At 55.0% G+C, this 17,155-nt stretch overlaps 1 protein-coding gene across 1 annotated transcript; it reads left to right on the forward strand.

Annotated features, from left to right (window-relative positions):
• The first annotated feature begins 701 nt into the window (after nucleotides 1-701).
• On the forward strand, nucleotides 702-10,439 carry SLC35E4 (solute carrier family 35 member E4). Its single transcript, XM_027577088.2, is given in 3 exon segments — nucleotides 702-4,988; nucleotides 9,466-9,663; nucleotides 9,666-10,439. Coding segments are annotated over 3 exon segments (1,044 nt in total). The 5' UTR covers nucleotides 702-4,375; the 3' UTR covers nucleotides 9,899-10,439.
• Nucleotides 10,440-17,155: the final 6,716 nt, after the last annotated feature.

Below are 17,155 nucleotides of genomic sequence, written 5' to 3' on the forward strand. Positions count from 1 at the left end.
TGGGGGCTTCCATGGTTGTTGGATTACATGACAGAACCTAAATGTAACTGGAGGCCCAGGAGCCTAGAGCTTTTTTTTTTCCTCAACACACAGTCAGGGTACCACCCCAGGCCTCAGCGGCCAGGGGCCAGGGACCTTGCCTGTTAGTGGGAGGGCCCTGAACTCTGGGCTGACCTCTGGGAAGTGGGGTTCAGTCCAGGGAGGCACCTCACATGCCCCACCTCACGAAGGTGAGGGGGGGCCTGCCCTCAGAGGGGCTCTGTGCTAGACAGTGTGTTACATAGATCCCTCTTCCTAGAGCTCCAGTTTCACGTATTTGGGGTCTGGACAGGGAGGGGAAGTAGATGATTTAAAAAATTCTTATATTGAAACAAACGTCAGAGTATCAGAAAGCCACACGAAGACACAGCCTGTTTTGAAGGTCTGTGCCCAGAACCCCAAAGGGCTTGTTCACCTGTCCCTCCTTGATCACCATCAGGGGCCCTTCTCAGAGGATTCAGAACCTGTTCCATGCTCTGTGGTTCTTCTATAGTACTGTTGAAGAAGGGTGGAGACTCAGAGGTCTGAGGCTTGCCTCAGGTCACATAGCCTGGAGGTGGCAGAGCCCAGACCCTCCCCCACTGACCTCGGCCCCGAAGGTACTTGCCACCACAGGAAACCCCCCCCCCCCCCCCCCCCCCCCCCCCCCCCGCTGTCTCCTTGCCTGTCACGGAGACACGAAGTGAGGAAGCCACAGGCCCCTCCCACAGAGAGGAGACTGGCAGTGGCAGGTCTCAGGCCGGGCCGGAGAGAGAGGGTGGATGGGAAGGACAGGGATGCCCCTGCACTGGGCTTTCGAGGGCGCACGAACTGGGTGTGATCTGCCCTCCAAAGGGACGATTTAGTCAGGGTGTGTTTGGCTCTGAGGAGCAGAAAACTACTGAATCCTACTCAAATCAAGCCCACCAACTCAGGGGCAGCCACGGGTGGTAGGGAAACAGACGTTGGGGCTCAAAGTTCCATCACCTCCACAATGCTCACTAGTCTGTCTTTTCCCCCATCAGCTTCTTCAGAGTGTGGCCCCAGCAGTGACTCTGTCACCTTCCAGTTCAATTCCCCAGCCCCCTCTCACTTCCTCAGCCTATGTCCCAAAGCCTAGAGAGGGGGTCTGCCCAGCCCAGCCCCGCCTGTGGATTCTGGGCCAGGTGTCTAGCCTGGTACAATCTACTGGACCGTGAGAAGGGGTGTGGGTGAGAGCATAAGCATGTCTGGTGCAGAGCCCCATAGTGAGAGTCTGATAAACAGGCTCCCCCTGGGGACTGGGGACCAGCTTTGTGTCTAGCCTGCACTTAGATCTGTAGACCTCCAGACAGACCAATTCCCCTCTCTCACAGCCATGGGATGGCGCCTGGATTTGCTTAGCATGTTCATGCCTGTGAGCTCATCATGTCACAGGTGGGGAAACAGGCCCTAGCAGTGAAATGATTTATCTAGGAACATGCAGTGACGAGAGGAGAGGTCTGTCCCACAGCCTCTGCAGCCCAGTTGCTAGGAACGGGTTCTTCTCCTGCTCCTGGTGCCTCCCAGAGTCCCTCCCTGAATCACCTACTTCCAGGTTGGGGCCCCAAAGGGCAGCAATCAGATCGGATCTGAGGGATTTGGGAGTCTGTGGGCAAGGGCAGCCTGCTCTGGGCTGCTCTGGGCTTTTGGATGGACCCCAGGGACAGGAAGGGAGCCCCCTGCCCCCATTTTTGCACAAGGGAAAATCCTATGGAGAGTCTTGCTGTCTACAAGTCAAGGCAGGTTAAAAACTAGGGCTCTGGACCCAGACAGACCTAGTCTGAATCTCCCACCAGCACTCAGGCTGCACAACCCCTGCTTTGAGCTGTGCCCTCGGCCTCTCCCTTCCCCCTCCACCGCAGTGTGGGCAGCTCTCTCCATCCCATCATGGCCCACTCAGGCCTCGTCTTGAATAATCCTCTAACCCACCCCTTATCAGGCAGGGCAGGTAGGAGCTGCTTTGTGGCAGTCTTGGAGGAGTTGTAAACACTGCCTACCACTCCCTGCTAGCTCAGCTCTGAGAAAGGGTGTTTACCTAGTTTTTAAAGTATTATTATTATTATTTTTAATTAAAGGAAATTTCCTGGAAAACTGACATCTCAAAAAGAATATAACCCTTAGACGGCACTGATTCCTCTTCTTCAGGAAGTATGGGGGGAGGGAGGTTGCTCTCTTGGCTAGCTCAGCTTCTCTCCCACAACCCCTCCTGGAGAAACCCTGTCTAAATACCCCCTTATTTTAGTCCTTGACCTGAAAATCCTTTGCCCTACAATTTGGACTATTAAGCAGCTATTTGCAGGCTCCAGCAGGCATCGGAATCACCAGAGGCAAATGTAAAAATGCAGATTCCTGGGCCCACCAGAGAGCGTCTGATTCAGCAGGTCTCCGGTGAAGCTGGGGGCGGGTGTCGGGGGGTGCGGGGGCGGGAGTGCGGAGGACACAGATGGTGCTAATCCTTGTCCAGTGATTATGATGGGGCTTGAGGGGCACTTGTCATTCCACAGTCTTACCACGAGAGGGCGCCGCGGACCGAGCTAAGTGGTTACCCTCTGCGGTCTTGTTCCTCCCGACAGGCTGCTGTCTTCAGCCCTTTGCGGTCTTGTTTCCTCCCGACAGGCTGCTGTCCTCAGGACTTGCTGATCAGACAACAGGCTAAGGGTGAGCCGTGTTCCGGTGGGCAGCTTCCGCAGGGAAGGAAGCCCGACGTCAGGAAAGACGCTCGCAGCTGGCTGTGGGCACCTACCTGCGCCAGGCATTCCACCTTGGTTCTTGCGCACTTGGGTTCCGGAGCTCAGAGAGTCCAGTGTCCAGCCTGGAATCCGATTCAGCTTGTTCTGCTCTGGGGTGCGCGGTTTCCCCAACCCTGAGCAAAGAGAGCATCCGTCGTTTAGATGGGAAAGCAGAGACCCAGGCAGCGGCAAGGGCTTAGTGGCAGCTGCTCTGGCTGCCAGCCCACCCAGGGCTCTTTGTCCTGCTAGGGCTGGGGGCAGAGGGTGGACCCCAGGAAGTCCAGCTGTGAGTCAGTTCTGAGTGCCCAGGAGCTGCTGGCCAGGGATAGATGCTGGCTGGTACCCCGCTTCCACAAATGTGGGTGGCCTTGGTGATTCAGTTCCCGGTGTCTGCCTAGAGGGGGCCGGCCCTGGGCTGGGACAGGAAGGAAGCGTGGGAGTAGGGAGGGGCTATGGAGGGGCCTTAAGGGGCCCGGTGGTCCAACTCGTCTGGATGCTGAGGTCTCACGGAATAACTGCGGCCAGAGATCGGGTGGCCCCGAGACTGGTCCTGGGATGAGGGTCCCTGGGCGGGGGTCCTTGAAGTTGCAGTCCCCGGTGAAGCTGGGGGTTTTATTGGGCTCCCTCAGAAAGGCACCTCATTGTCCCCGCACTGCATAGGTCTCTACGGGGGGCTTGCCTTGGCGCTGGATATGGAGAGGCCTGATTCCCCACTGCTAGGGGAGAGGGGACAGGCAGCCTGGCCACTCCATCTGGGGGGCTCTGCTGATGGGGGACTGCTAGGCGGATGCGGGGGGGGCTGTGAGCGGGCGGCTTGGGGGAGGAGCGAGACATCCCTCCCGGCTCCGGGGGCGGGGCCTAGCCAGGGGCGGTGCTGGGGGCTCAGCTCAACTTTCCGGGTGGGGCGCGGGCGGCGGCGGTGGAGGGGGCCTAAGAGCGCGGGGCCTCGCCCGCGGGGCCCACCGGGGCTGAAGCCTGGCTGGAGCTGCTGCAGGAGCCGGAGCCGGAGCCCGAGCTGCCGAGAGCCGGAGCCGCCAGGAGCCGGAGCTGGAGCGCAGGCCTCTGCCAGAGCCTAGCCGAGCCGAGCTCATCGCCGGGCACCGGCCTGAGCGCGGGCCGGTGTGTCAGCTAGCCGCTGGGCCTGGGCGCACTTGTCGGAGGGAGCGAGCCGCGACCACCAGGCACCACCGGGAGCCGGTTCCCGGATCGCCCCTGCCAGGCCTGGGCCCGGCCTGAACGAGCAGTGGGTCGCGGGGTCTGGACCGAAGAGAAAAAGGAACGAGGATTCCACCTAATCGTGGAATCGGCTTCAAAGCGGGAAGAAGAGTGGAGACTTCACCTGGGACCGGGCAGAGGTGCCTGCAGCTTACTAGGCCAGGCTTGAGCACCGGAGAGGCTGGCATGCCAGCCGCTCGGCCTGGGTTCTGCCCTGCCTGAGCCAGGAGTACCGCATAGCTCCTGGACCTTGGCTGGCACAGGCCTGGTACAAGAAGCAGTGCCCATCTGTCTGAGGAATTGCGCTCGGGCCTGGCCCAGAGTGGGACTCTTCGGTGGCCCAGAGCTGGTCACTGGGGAGCCGTCCTCCTGCCCCGGACCCACTGGTACGGATGTGTCGCTGCCCCCTGGAGCACCATGACGGCAGGATGACCTCAGCGGAGGCAGTGGTTAGTGGTGCTCGGGCGGCTGGGTCCCCCGAGTGGCCGCCCGACACCCGGCAGGCCCTTGGGCGGCCTGGCCGGGTTCGGGTGGCCGTGGCAGCTCTGGTGTGGCTGCTGGCAGGGGCCAGCATGTCGAGCCTCAACAAGTGGATCTTCACTGTGCATGGCTTTGGACGGCCCCTGCTGCTCTCCGCCCTACACATGCTGGCAGCAGCCTTGGCGTGCCGCTGGGGGGCACAGCGCCCCATGCCCCGCCGCACTCGCCTCCAAGTGCTGCTGCTCAGTCTCACCTTCGGCACCTCGATGGCTTGTGGCAACGTGGGCCTGAGCGCTGTGCCCCTGGACCTGGCACAGCTGGCCACCACTACCACGCCACTGATCACGCTGGCCCTGTCCGCGCTGCTGCTCGGCCGGCGCCACCACCCACTGCAATTTGCCGCCATGGGCCCCCTCTGCCTGGGGGCAGCCTGCAGCCTGGCCGGGGAGCTCCGGACACCGCCTGCTGGCTGCGGCTTCCTGCTGGCTGCCACCTGCCTCCGCGGCCTCAAGTCCATCCAGCAGAGTGAGTGCCTGGGTCACTGGCTGAGAAGGTGGGGTTTGGGGTGGGGGTGTGGCCTGGATGGCCCTGTGAGGGGTATGGCTGTTTTCCCATCTTCCAGATGAAGAAACTGAGGTTCGTGACTTTGGAGGAGGCAGAAACTGAGGCTGGGAAAGGACCGACAGCTCAGAGAATTCCAAGCCCCAAACTTAGGCTCTACACCCCAGCCGATATTTAATAATTTGCCATTGATCCGTGTCTCATGTTTTGTCAAGCCCTTTATCTCATTGGATCTCCATACTGCCCTGATGAAGGAAGTCACTCTGTTGTCCCTGTTGACCCGTAGAGACTTGCCCTGGGTCATGTGGCTAGTGAGCAGCAGAGGCAAGGTCTGTACCCAGGCAGTCAGACTCCGTGCTGTCCAAGTGATGTGGCGTAAGGCTGTGGACCCTGAAGGAGACCTGATAGTGGGGACCCAGGAGAGAGAAAGAGGGCGAGACCCTGAGCTGGGATTTGGAAGCTGAGGGGTTTGGCTAAGTCTGGGAAGGGCTGATGTTTACTGAGAGCTGCAGTGTAACAGTCCCCATGCTCCTTGTTGACCTTGAATTGCCATGGCAACCACCACCTTCATTCTCATTTGATAGCCCATGGAACTGAGACCTAGAGGTTCATGATTTGTCCCAGGTGACCTCACTTCTGAAGAAAGGAGACAGGGGGGCCCTGGGCAGAAGGGGAGGTGGAGGCTCCAGGCCTAGACCCTGCTAAATCACTGGGTCTGAGGGTAGAGGATGCCTTCCCCTCTGTCTCAAGGGGCATCTGAGTCACAGTCCCCACCCTCTCTCTGCCTCAACCTAAGGGAGATGTGGGGGAAGGCAGGGTGCCCACTTGGGGTGGGGAGGCCTGGGATCCAGCCATACCTCTGCTCATACTTGCTGGTCAACCTTGGGCCGATCTGGGTCTTATCTGGGCCTCAGTCTCCCTATCTGTTCAGAGGAGGAGGGTTGGAGTTGATGGAGTCCCAGGGGCCCCGTGCTCTCTCCCCTTCCAGCTCTGAGATCTGTGACCTAGGCCTGGGAGAACGAGGAGGGGGCTTCAAGGGTGCTATAGGGGGGTTGGGGGCAGCCTGCAGGCAAGGGAAGGTAGACGGCAGAGCTCAGCCCTGCCCTCGCATCTTCCCCATCCTCCTGGGCCCTAAGGCAGGGCCAAAGCTCCGTGCTCTTTTTGCCCTCGGGTTACATGAGAGCTGGTGACTGAGCTTGGGCCTGAGCTCTGAGCATGAGTTGGTAAGTGGAAAATCTGACCTCTTGCCCCCCCCCACCCCACCCCAGCAGGGTCACAGGGCTGGGAAGAGCCCAGTCTTCAGGCCCACAGCATGCCTGCTTCTCACCCAGGCCTCAGAAACAGTGGGTGCCTGGCATTGATGTTTCTTGGCTTCTGCCAGCTTCCTCCTTCTCTCCCAGGTGTCAACCGCCTGGCCCTCGAGGTGGGTTGGGTGCTTTCTCCAGGCTCCCACAGTATACCCTCTGTTTCCCCTGTCACAGCTCTGATGTCCTGTGTTGTAGCCACTTGGTTACCTGTCTGCATCCCACCAGACAGGAGGGCTGAGAGGGCATGGACTGGCTTTGGGCCTCTCCATGTCCCCCAACACCTGGCCTGAGGCCTGGCACAGGCAAGTACTCCTTCAGTGGGTGGGTTATTAATGGCTCTGATAGCAGAATTGGCAGGCTGGTTAGGGGACATGGCTCAGGGTGCTAAGCAGGGAGCTTAGGAGGCTGGAGGCCCCACCAACTGAGATGGGAGCCTGGCAGAGATGGGGAGGAACAGACCGGAGCCAGGATGTGAGGTGAGTTTTGGACAAGAGAAGGTTTCTACTTCCAGGGGTTCCAGATTCAGACTAGAGTGTAAATGGTAGGCTGAGAGCAGACTGCATGGAGTAGGGGTAAGAGTCCAGGAAGAGGAGCACCCAGGCAGCCGTGGGCAGGGCCAGTCTCTTTCTTCCAATCTGGGCCGCTTGCAGGCCCAGGGTGGGGCTGTGCTCCCAGAGAGGCTGGGAAGAGGGGTGCCAGCTTGCTGAACTTGCTTTCAGCTGTACCCACCTGCATCAGAGAGCAGCCTGACCTGATCCCTGCCTGAGCTCTCAGGCTGGTGGGGAGATGCACTCAGAGGCAGAGACTACAAGGGCAGGAGAAAAGTTCTAGAGCCAAGGTGGGCACAGGTGTGGTCGGGGGCAGTTTTCTTCTTCCTGGGGAGACCAGAGGAGAGAGCATTCTGGGAGTGGGAGGCAGGCCTTGCCAGGGCCCGGGTGGCAGCCGGCAGGAGCAGCGTGGGGGATCATGACAGCTGCCGTGGCGAGCAGTCGCCGCCGGGCACCAGGCCCTGAGCTCAGCACCTCGCACGCTCCTGTGAGGGCGGTGTTGTTACACACGAGGAGATGAGACCTAGAGTGACTTGTGTGATATCACACAGCTGGTGACAGAGCAAAGATGGGCTAACCCAGCAGCCATAGGAACAGAGGGTCTAGGGAACCTTTGTCTGTCTGTGGCAGAAGCCTAGGTGTGTTCAGATGCTGAAACAAAATTGCCTTTAGAGAAGGAGAAGTTGAAATGGAGGGTTTGGTGGGGCTAGCCGGGGAGGGATCATTAAGGAGGCAGGACCATAGGCTGGCATTTGGGGGCCCTGGGTGGGGCGAGTGGCCTGTGGCAGAGGATCACTGCTCTTTCCCTGGGCTGCAGGGAGGGCAGGCAGAGGGCAGGCAGAGGGCTGGGTGGGATGTAGAATGGGCACAAGGGGCTGGGGGTGGTGGGGAGGTTAGGACCTTCTGCCTGGCTACCTCACAGTAGCCACTGGGGCCATGGGAGAGAGAGAGGGGCCTTCTGGAAGGGCCACCTTGGAGGCGGTGAGGTTCACCTAGACACCTTCCAGTGATGGGACCTTTAACGTACAAGCCACATGCCGCTTGTAATAGTGCTAAATTTGGAGTGAAGGGAGCAGGAAGCATTCCAATTATCTGTTCATTTCTAGAAATGCTTGAGCTGGAGGGACTGTTGCCTAGAGAACAAAGCCAAAACATCAAAATGAAATTGAGAGAGAAATACAGTTTTCCTATTCTGGCCTATGAGTAAGCACCCCTGTGGCTCTTTGGAAAGCGTGTGTCAGAAAATGCACAGAGGCTCCAAGAGCCCTGGGAGGGGGCCTCCATCAGTTACTCATCTCTCTCCACCAAAGCTAGGAGAAGGCCCCAAAACATCATCACCAGTGTGCAAATACTGTCATTTCACCCGAGCAGTGTCTGACTTTGATGATGGGCACTGCTTCCTTTGTGAACAGCTGGGTAGTAACATGTGTAAGCATAGAAACACATGCACACATTCACACATATGCAAGCTGGTAGGATCCTCTCTTTCCTTGCAAAACCATAAGGTTTCCTCTTAGTCCTGGATTCATCTCGACAAGCCTTAGTGTTGGTAGCAAAAGATGCTGATTATCAGTTATAAACAGTGAGTGACAGCCAAGGGGCAAACAATGACTTTCTTGTTGTTTTCCCGTCATCCCAGGGTCATAAGTGAATGAAGCAATGAATGAACTCGCCATTTGACGTCAATTTATTATTGTAAAACTCTCTTTTTTTGCTAGGAAGTGGCAGAGCTGGGACCTTCTGTTGGCCTGTCTGTTGCTATGGTGGTGGGCGCTGCAGTGTGGGGTAGTGGGTGGGTGGGTGGGGACTGAACCCAAGAAAGGTGGGGTCAGGGTCACTTGGCATAGGGCCTTCCAACCTGGTTAAGAACCTAGGATATTTGGGGGCGCCTGGGTGGCTCAGATGGTTAAGCATCTGCCTTCAGCTCAGGTCATGATCCCAGGGTCCTGGGATCGAGTCCCGCATCGGGCTCCCTGCTAGGTGGGGAGCCTGCTTCTCTCTCTGCCTCTGCCTCTCTCTCTCTCTCTCTCTCTCTGACTCTTGTGAATAAATAAATAAAACATTAAAAAAAAAAAAGAACCTAGGATATTTTTCTCCAGGGCCTGGGGAGCCCCCCAAGATTTTTTTTTTTTTTTGAGCCACATTTCATGTTTATTGATCGTTTGGCTATCACAAGCAGCTTATTGCTGCTGCTTCAAACTGCGGAAGGCAGTTTGAAGTGGATGATAACAGGCTTATTTATTTACCTTTTTACATTCAGTAAGTACTTACCTTACAAAGACTTTATAAGTGTCATCTATTTTAATCTTTACAACAACGCTGCATATGAGGTGTTATCACCCAACTCTGCAGGTGATACGATGGGTAAGTGCCAGGTCATAGCTGGTCAGGAGCGGACGCAGGTCACAGGCTAGGTGATGTGACTGGATTCTTGACTGTCGTGTTACAGAGCAGGAGCCACTAATTCTGCCTGAGGGACTGGGGCAGGTTTCCGGGGGTGATGGGCCCCCCGAGCCCCTGCCGGGTCAGTCAGGTGGGGTGGGATCGCCTCCCTCGGGGTGCTGATGGCTGCTGTCCTGCTTGCAGGTGCCCTGTTGCAGGAGGAGAGTCTGGACGCGGTGACCCTGCTGTATGCCACCTCGCTGCCCAGCTTCTGCCTGCTGGCGGGTGCGGCCCTGGTGCTGGAGGCGGGCGTAGCCCTGCCGCCCGCTCCCACCAGCTCCCAGCTCTGGGCCTGCGTCCTGCTCAGCTGCCTGCTGTCCGTGCTCTACAACTTGGCCAGCTTCTCCTGCTGGCTCTCACCTCCGCCCTCACCGTCCACGTCCTGGGCAACCTCACTGTCGTGGGCAACCTCATCCTGTCCCGACTCCTGTTTGGCAGCCGCCTCAGTGCCCTCAGCTACGTGGGCATTGCACTCACCCTTTCAGGAATGTTCCTTTACCACAACTGCGAGTTTGTGGCCTCCTGGGCTGCCCGCCGGGGCTTCTGGAGGAGGGGCCGGACTGGCAAAGGTCTTTGAGACCTAGGGGAACACCTGGGCTCCCTGGGACAGCCCAGCCTGAATCCAACCTTGGCCAGTGGCCATGGGAAAAGCAGAAAGCAGGCAGCCACTGGGGCCAGGGGAGAGAGAGAGGGGCCTTCTGGAAGGGCCACCTTGGAGGCTGGAATGGGGATTCCCGGAGAGAACCACCTCCTGTCCCTTGCCTGCCTCTGACCACAGACCTCACTCACCACTGGATGGTGGGTCCAGACCTAGCACAGTCACTGTGCTTCTCGGACTGATTATTAGGATGAGCATCAACTACTACTCCAAAAATTGCTGGCCAAACTTTGAAAACTTCACCATGTTCTGATGACGACGATGATGATTCTTGGCAATTGCACAATCCTTCCTCCAGGAAGTGGGGGAGGCAGCTAGGGGGCCCAGGGAAGGGTCTCTTTGTTGCTGGGATCCCCTGGGGATTGGGGTCATCTGCCAACTCCAGGCAGCTGCTGTAGCCTCACCCCTGGGCCCCCCAGTTTTGGGTCTTCCATTCTCAAATAAACTATTTTTGCTTGTATACCTGTGTCATTCCTCAGAGTGACAGCCAAGGAAATCCAGGGAGAGCTCTGGGCCCACTGGCTGCTAGCTGCCCACCCAGAAATGAGGACATCCTCCCTTACCCATCATGGCCTGTCTGGGTCCCCTTCTCTAACTGGCCAGGCCACCATTGCTCACATTCTGCATGGTGGCAGTGGCTTCCTCCCTGCTCTGCTCTGGCTTCTCTACTCCACCTTCCACATAGCCCCAGAAGGTTCTTTCTAAAACACACACCTCATGGGGCTCTACACTACTCCTGGAACAAAGTCAGAACTTCCTGCCCCAGACCACAAGACCATCAGGATCTGGCCCCCAGCGGCCTCACCAGGTTCCTGTCTCGCTTCTCCTCTCCTTGGGCTCCACCTTCCATCCTCACTGACTTCCTTCAGGCACCTGGCCCAGGAAGGACAGGCGCAGGGTTTCCTGGCCCTGGCCTCCATCCAGGCTGGCCTTTTGGAGGGGAAGTGGGCCCAGGCTGAGTCACTCGCTACCCACCCTGCCTGTGACTCAGAGATGCCGCTGGCCCAGCCCTGTCCCTGTGCAGCCTGGGCATTTCCAGCCTCCACTCTGAGGCTTGGCCAGACAGGACAGATTAGATGTCTTTGGGTGGGCAGAGCCTCACTAGTACTCAGGACCCTTTCTCTTTCCAGGGAGCCCCTCTGCCAGAGTAGGAGCCTCCCTGCAGCACCCTCACCCTGGCTCCTGGACCCCCATGGAATGCTTGGCTGAAGGGTGAGCCTACCCCAGCCCCCAAACCCCATCAGATCAGAGCCAGCCCTTGGTGGTTGTGGGGGCAGAGGGCAGGGGTGAATCGGAGCCGTGCTTGACCTTGGGGCTGGCTTGTCACCAGACTGGGGACTCTCCAGCACTGAGGAGATTCCCTCAAGGTCATGTTTAAAGCCCTATCAGAAAACCCGGGTTTGTATCCTGGCCCCCTGTCTCACAGTGTGACCCATTTGGTCTCTCTTGGTGTCACAGGGTCATTGGGAGTGGGCAGTGAGGATTGCTGGAATAACCGGTAAGAAGGGCTTGGTGGGTGATTTCCATCCCAGGCCACTGTCCCTCTAGGCTCTGCCTCTTACTAGTGGATTGCCTCAGGCAAGTCACTCCACCTCTCCAAGCCTCAATCTTTGTATCCAAGTCCCTGCAGGGAAGCCTTGTCCCCAGGAGAACAGATGTCACCTTCCTTGGGAAGCTCTTTCCTACCCCTACCTCTGTCCTGCTCCATGCAAAGCTGAGCTGAGAGCCGCAGCTAAAGGTCACCCCAGCTCCCTGCACTCAGGCTGGGCACTGAGCACATCCCACTGTCAGAACTAGTGTATCACTTCTCTTCCCCACCAGCCTGGGCTCTGGCAAGGGCCAAGACAGCTGTCCTGCTCACCACTGTCTTCCCCAGCACCAGCACGGGGCCTGCTATGGACAGAGTAGGTGGAAGAGAATACTAGTCAGGAACAGGGGTCCGACCTGGGTCCAAACCCCAGCTCTGGCTTTGTCTAAGCTGTGTGACTCCAGGCAAGGGCCGTCTCCTCCTGTGCCTCTGTGTGTTAAGTGGCGGCAGCAGTAGAACGGAACCCTGGCTAGCTTGGGGAGGGGGCTGCAGTGGGCTAATGTGTGGCAAGTACTTAGCAATAGTACCTGAAACCTAATAGGTCCTCAAGAAATGTTAGCAGACTGACTCACAAGAGAAACTAACAGAATTCCTAGTTCCTTCCCAAGGCTTTTCATACTAGCCACTTCCCTCCCCCACAGCCTTTCACTCTGGGGGCTTGCTCTTAGAACACAGTGGGAGGGATGCCCCAGCTCCCACCCCTTGCCTGCTTTGGAGGAAGCCGGGGATCTGGGTCTGTGCTGGGCATCCTGCCATTGTGGATTCAGAACAAAGCCCCTGCCTTGTCTCAGCCCCAGCTGCGAGGGGGCCCCTCCCAACCTCCCCAGGGGGCCCTTGGATTGTCATTCCAGGGGCAAGAGCAAACAAGGGCTCTTCTTGCTTTCTGCTCTGTTCCCAAATCAGCTCAGGGAGCCAGAAACTCTTACCATCACACTGCCCCCAGCTCACTTGCCAGTACTTCCTGGAAAGAACACACTATACAATATAGAGCCATGGGAGAGGCTTTGAGCAGGCAAGAGCCTGTTCAAACACACTTTCTTGAGAGTGTCCCTTTAGTTTGGTCTGGATCCTATGTGGAGGGGAAATGGAAGAGGAAATCGACAGGAGGTAGAGAGATCAGGGAAGAGGTATTGTGGCCCAGAGGACAGTGGGGACAGTGTCGTGGGCACAGCACAGAGTACCATCAGATGTATAGATTTGGGGTAAACAAATTATCCCCAAACATTATGGCTTAAGCAACACACATGAATTATCTGACAGTTTCTGTGGATCAGGTATTTGGGAGTGGCTTAGTGGAATAGTTCTGGATGTCGCCCAGGGCTGTGGGTCATATGAAGGCTTGACTGGGGCGGGAGGGTCCACTTCCAAGACCAGTCATCCACATGGCTGTTGGCAGAGGCCTCGCTTCCTTGCCACGTGGGCCTCTCCACAGGGCATCCTGAGTGTCCTTATGACATGGTAGTTGGCTTCTCTCAAAATGAGTGATAAAGAGAGCAAAAAGCCACAATATCCTTTGTGACCCAATTTCAAAAGTCACACTCATTTCTCTAATATCTTCATTTATTATTTAACTCTAATACTGTCATTTCTCTGATATCTTAGGTCAACCCTATCCAGTATGGGCCCTCCCACCTTGACTACCCTAAGGACATGAATACCAAGAAGAGGGGATCTTTGAGGTCAGCTCAGGCTGGCTACCACACCAGTGAGTGTTTGTTGAGTGAGAGATTGAGGGGGACACAGCTTGGGGCCACGGGGAATGAGTCCGGGAGTCTCCTGCTCCAGGTGGGATTTTGTTGGCTGCACCTGTGTGTCCTCCCGGATACAGTACTATAGGATCCTGCCCATAGTGGGCACTTGGAAAATGTTTGCTCAGTGAGGGCTGGAGGCTGCTTTCTTTGCTCCCTACTCACAGACAGGAGAAGGTCTGGGCTCCTTGGTCTGGTATTTGAAGCCCTGGATGCTTTGCTATCTCCAAGCCCACTCCCAGTGATTCTTCCAGCTAGATGAGGCCACCCCCACTCCCTGTGCCTGATGGAACCTCCCAGTATCTAGGCACCCTTCTGCCCACTCATCATGTGCCCCTCCCTCCTTCTCTAAGCACTGCCAGCATCCCAGCTGGGTAGATTCTGGTGCAGCAGGGCATTGCTCTTTGTACGTAAATTTTCTCTGGTGTAAGAACCCTGTCTGTGCATCTTATGCTGGAGCCCAATATCAAACAAGCCAAAGCTGAGGCACCTTAGCTGAATGAGGAAACCCCTCACCCCTGAGACACCTCTGCCAAATTTCCCATGAACCCTGTTTGAAAGCCACAAATCTAGTTCAATCCTTGTCATACATATGAGGTAACTGAAGCCCAAAGAGAAGGAAGAACCAAGATGATTAGCTTCATCTGTTCAGGCTGCCATAACAAGATGCCACAGGCTGGGTGGCTTATAAACAACAGAAATTTATTTCTCACAGTTCCGGAGGCTGGATGTCTGAGGTCTGGGTGCCAGCATGGTTGGGTGCGGGGCCTCTTCTGCGTCACTTTTTTGTAGCTTTACACGGCAGATGGGGCAACTAGCTCTCTGGGGCCTCTTTTATAAGGACATGAATCCCATTCATGATGGGTACACTCTCATGACCTCATGACCTCTCAAAGCCCCTACCTCCTAATACCATCATCTTGGGCATTAGGTTTCCAACATATGAATTTCAAATATTCAGACCATAGCAAAAATCTGATGCAAAGCGGGGAACAGCAGGGTTAGGGCTTTATCTGCGAATTTTGGGGATTCTGCCATTTCCTGCTCCGAACTCTGCTCTAGAGAACAGAGCCAGGGTGTGAAGTTATGGAGGTATGTAGGGTCTGGCCCAGGTTCACAGGGAGTGTCTGCCACAGAAGTTGCCAGCCGGGTGTCTCCCAGCTCAGGCAGCAAAACATTTTTTTTGTCTTCAGGGGAAAAGCATTACAAATGTTTTGTCACGGGGGAGTCTAGAAACATTTGTGGCAAGAGGCTTTTACAGATGTTGAAAGCTTTCTGCTTTGGGGTGTCTCCTGGCACCTCTGAGAGGTGGGCAGGATGGTGATTTACTCTGGGTCCTCTGAGAAGCAGACACCAAGATGGAAAGAAAAGTGCAAGGGTTTTATGAGGGCAAACATCTGTGAGAGAAAATGGGAAGGGAGCTGGGAAGGCTGGGAGACCTGTCAGACCATGAGGTAAGACTCTGAGTGGAGGAGAGAGGGGAGCAAGGTTGGGTGGACATGTTCCTGACCATGCTGTGGTCTAAGGAAGGTTCAGCATGGCCATCAGAGCTCTTGAGGCAAAGAAGGCAACCAGAAGAGCCCCACGTCTCCCAGGAATGGGTCTGCCTTAGTATCCCTGCTGTGCTCAGGAACTGGCTAGAAGGAGTCCGAGGGAAGTCTAGCCTCAGTATAAACATGGTGATAGATTTCACACTGCCTTTGGTCAGTTTTACTTTCTGTAATTGGAGGTCTCTGGGACACACCCTTAGGGTCACCACAGATGCCATTGTGACTCCATTTTATGGAGTCGGCAGAATTCAGAAAAATTCCAGGGTCTGCCTGAAGTAACAAGGCAGGATGAAAATCTACCTTTTGACTCTCTTTCAGGCTTCTTAAGTGATACCGATCCTAAATCCAGAGGTGAAGGTGGATGGATTCTTAGGGCATTTGGATGTAACATCCCAGGGTATAGGTAAACAGGGTTGTGTGCTTCAGGGTCAAGAGCTACCTGTCCTTGGGGTCTGTAATGAGATCACCCTTTTAACAGAGGTTGTTCAGGGAAATCCCCAGGGCCACTAGCGTGTCACTATTTCTCTGACAGGGCATTATGAACTTCACAGAAACTTCTTAAACCAAATTTAATTTTTTCATTCATCATAAAGAAAGAAATTCTAGACTTTTAAAGTGGGTAAGTTAAAGGTTCATAAAATCACAGAGACCTGGAATCCCTGCTCCAAGCCAGGATGTTGGGCTGTGAGAATCATTTCATTCTTTCCTATTACAGGATATGGTAAAGCTCCAATATGACCTACTTTGCCTAGGTTGTTTGAGTAAAGGGCTACCGAGTCTGAAGGAACAGAGTGAACTATTTGGGAAAAGGGGACCCTCTCAAGAGCCCTCAATCTCAACCTCTTCCACTTAGGATATGAAATCTTGATCCTACCACAACCAATTCAGAAAATTAAAAAGAATAATTTTAAAGAGGAGGATCCAAAATTAGATTTCCACTATGAAAAAAATGCATGAAAGGAAATATACCACTATACCAAAATATTGACTTGGTTATCAAAATAGTCTTGTAGATGGACCATATTTGTTTTCCTTTTTCCACAAGTGGACATATATCTTTAAAAATAAATTTCTTGGGGTTCCAGTTCTGAGTAAGATAGAGTAAGCATCATCTGTCCTTCCCCCAAATGCAACTAAAAACGCTGGACCGAATGGAGCAGCTCTCTGAGGGCTCAGAAAACGAAATGGTAGCAGGTGGTTTGGGGAAGGGAATCAGAACTTGAAGTATAAACAATCTGGCGGTAAGCTTCCTGTTTTGTTTTTTTGTTCCTGTATCTCTTGGCCTGGTCTCAAAGGCAGTGTGGCTCCTGGAACTGTGCACTGGGCATGGAAAAAAAAAACCCCAAGAAGCTCTGTCTTCCTGGTCTGAGGAGTAGAAAGGAGGGTCCCTTAAGGACAAAGTAAGGGAAACCTTTTTTTTTTTCTTTTTCCCTTTTCTCTTCTTTTGCCCTGCCCCCAGGCAAACCTCATGCTCAAGTTAAAACTCAGGGCAGCAGCAAAGTTGATGGCAATGGCAGCTGGGAAATCACCTAAAATTCTGAGGGGAATCCTCTCAGACTAAAAGAACTGTGGCCTGAAAAACAATGTATGGAGGAGGGAGTGTGGGGCAGGGGAAGGAATTCCCAATGCCTTTTCTCTCTTCATCCTGTCACTTGGCTCCAGAGCAGACCCAGTCGCAGAATGTGTGCAGCAGAGCAGGGAGACCAAAGGCCCTGATCTCCAGCTGGAGGACCTGGGAATGGGTGGCCTTGAACACTCGAAAATGTGGGGGAGATCACAGAGAGGAAGGAGCTGGAGACATGGATCCCATAAAGTTGCATATGAACTGCTAGGTTCCATGCATGGATCTGACTCTAAATAGTACTCCAATGACTTTCAGAACTAAACTAGGTAGACCACCCAGATTTCTGACTGACCCCTGGGTGGCACAGACTTAGGACAGATCTAAAGTGTATTGCCAACGTTTTGAAAATTGAACTGACGTTGGAACTATGGCCCTTTTAAAGACTTTTTTTTTTTTGAAGATTTTATTTATTTATTCATGAGAGACAGATTGAGAGTGAGAGGCAGAGGCAGAGGGAGAAGCAGGCTCCCCACAGAGCAGGGAGCCCGGTTTGGGACTCGGTCCGATCCCAGGACCCCAGGATTACGACCAGAGCCGAAGGCAGAAACTTAACCGACTGAGCCACCCAGGTGCCAGGAACCATGGCCCTTTCAAAACACAAAATTCAGCTGTGTAGCTTCTATTTAATTATTAAATTTTTTTAATTTTTAAAGATTTTATTTATTT

The sequence above is a fragment of the Zalophus californianus genome, chromosome 14, assembly GCF_009762305.2.
Source record: "Zalophus californianus isolate mZalCal1 chromosome 14, mZalCal1.pri.v2, whole genome shotgun sequence".
In the NCBI taxonomy this organism is placed as follows: Eukaryota; Metazoa; Chordata; class Mammalia; order Carnivora; family Otariidae; genus Zalophus; species Zalophus californianus.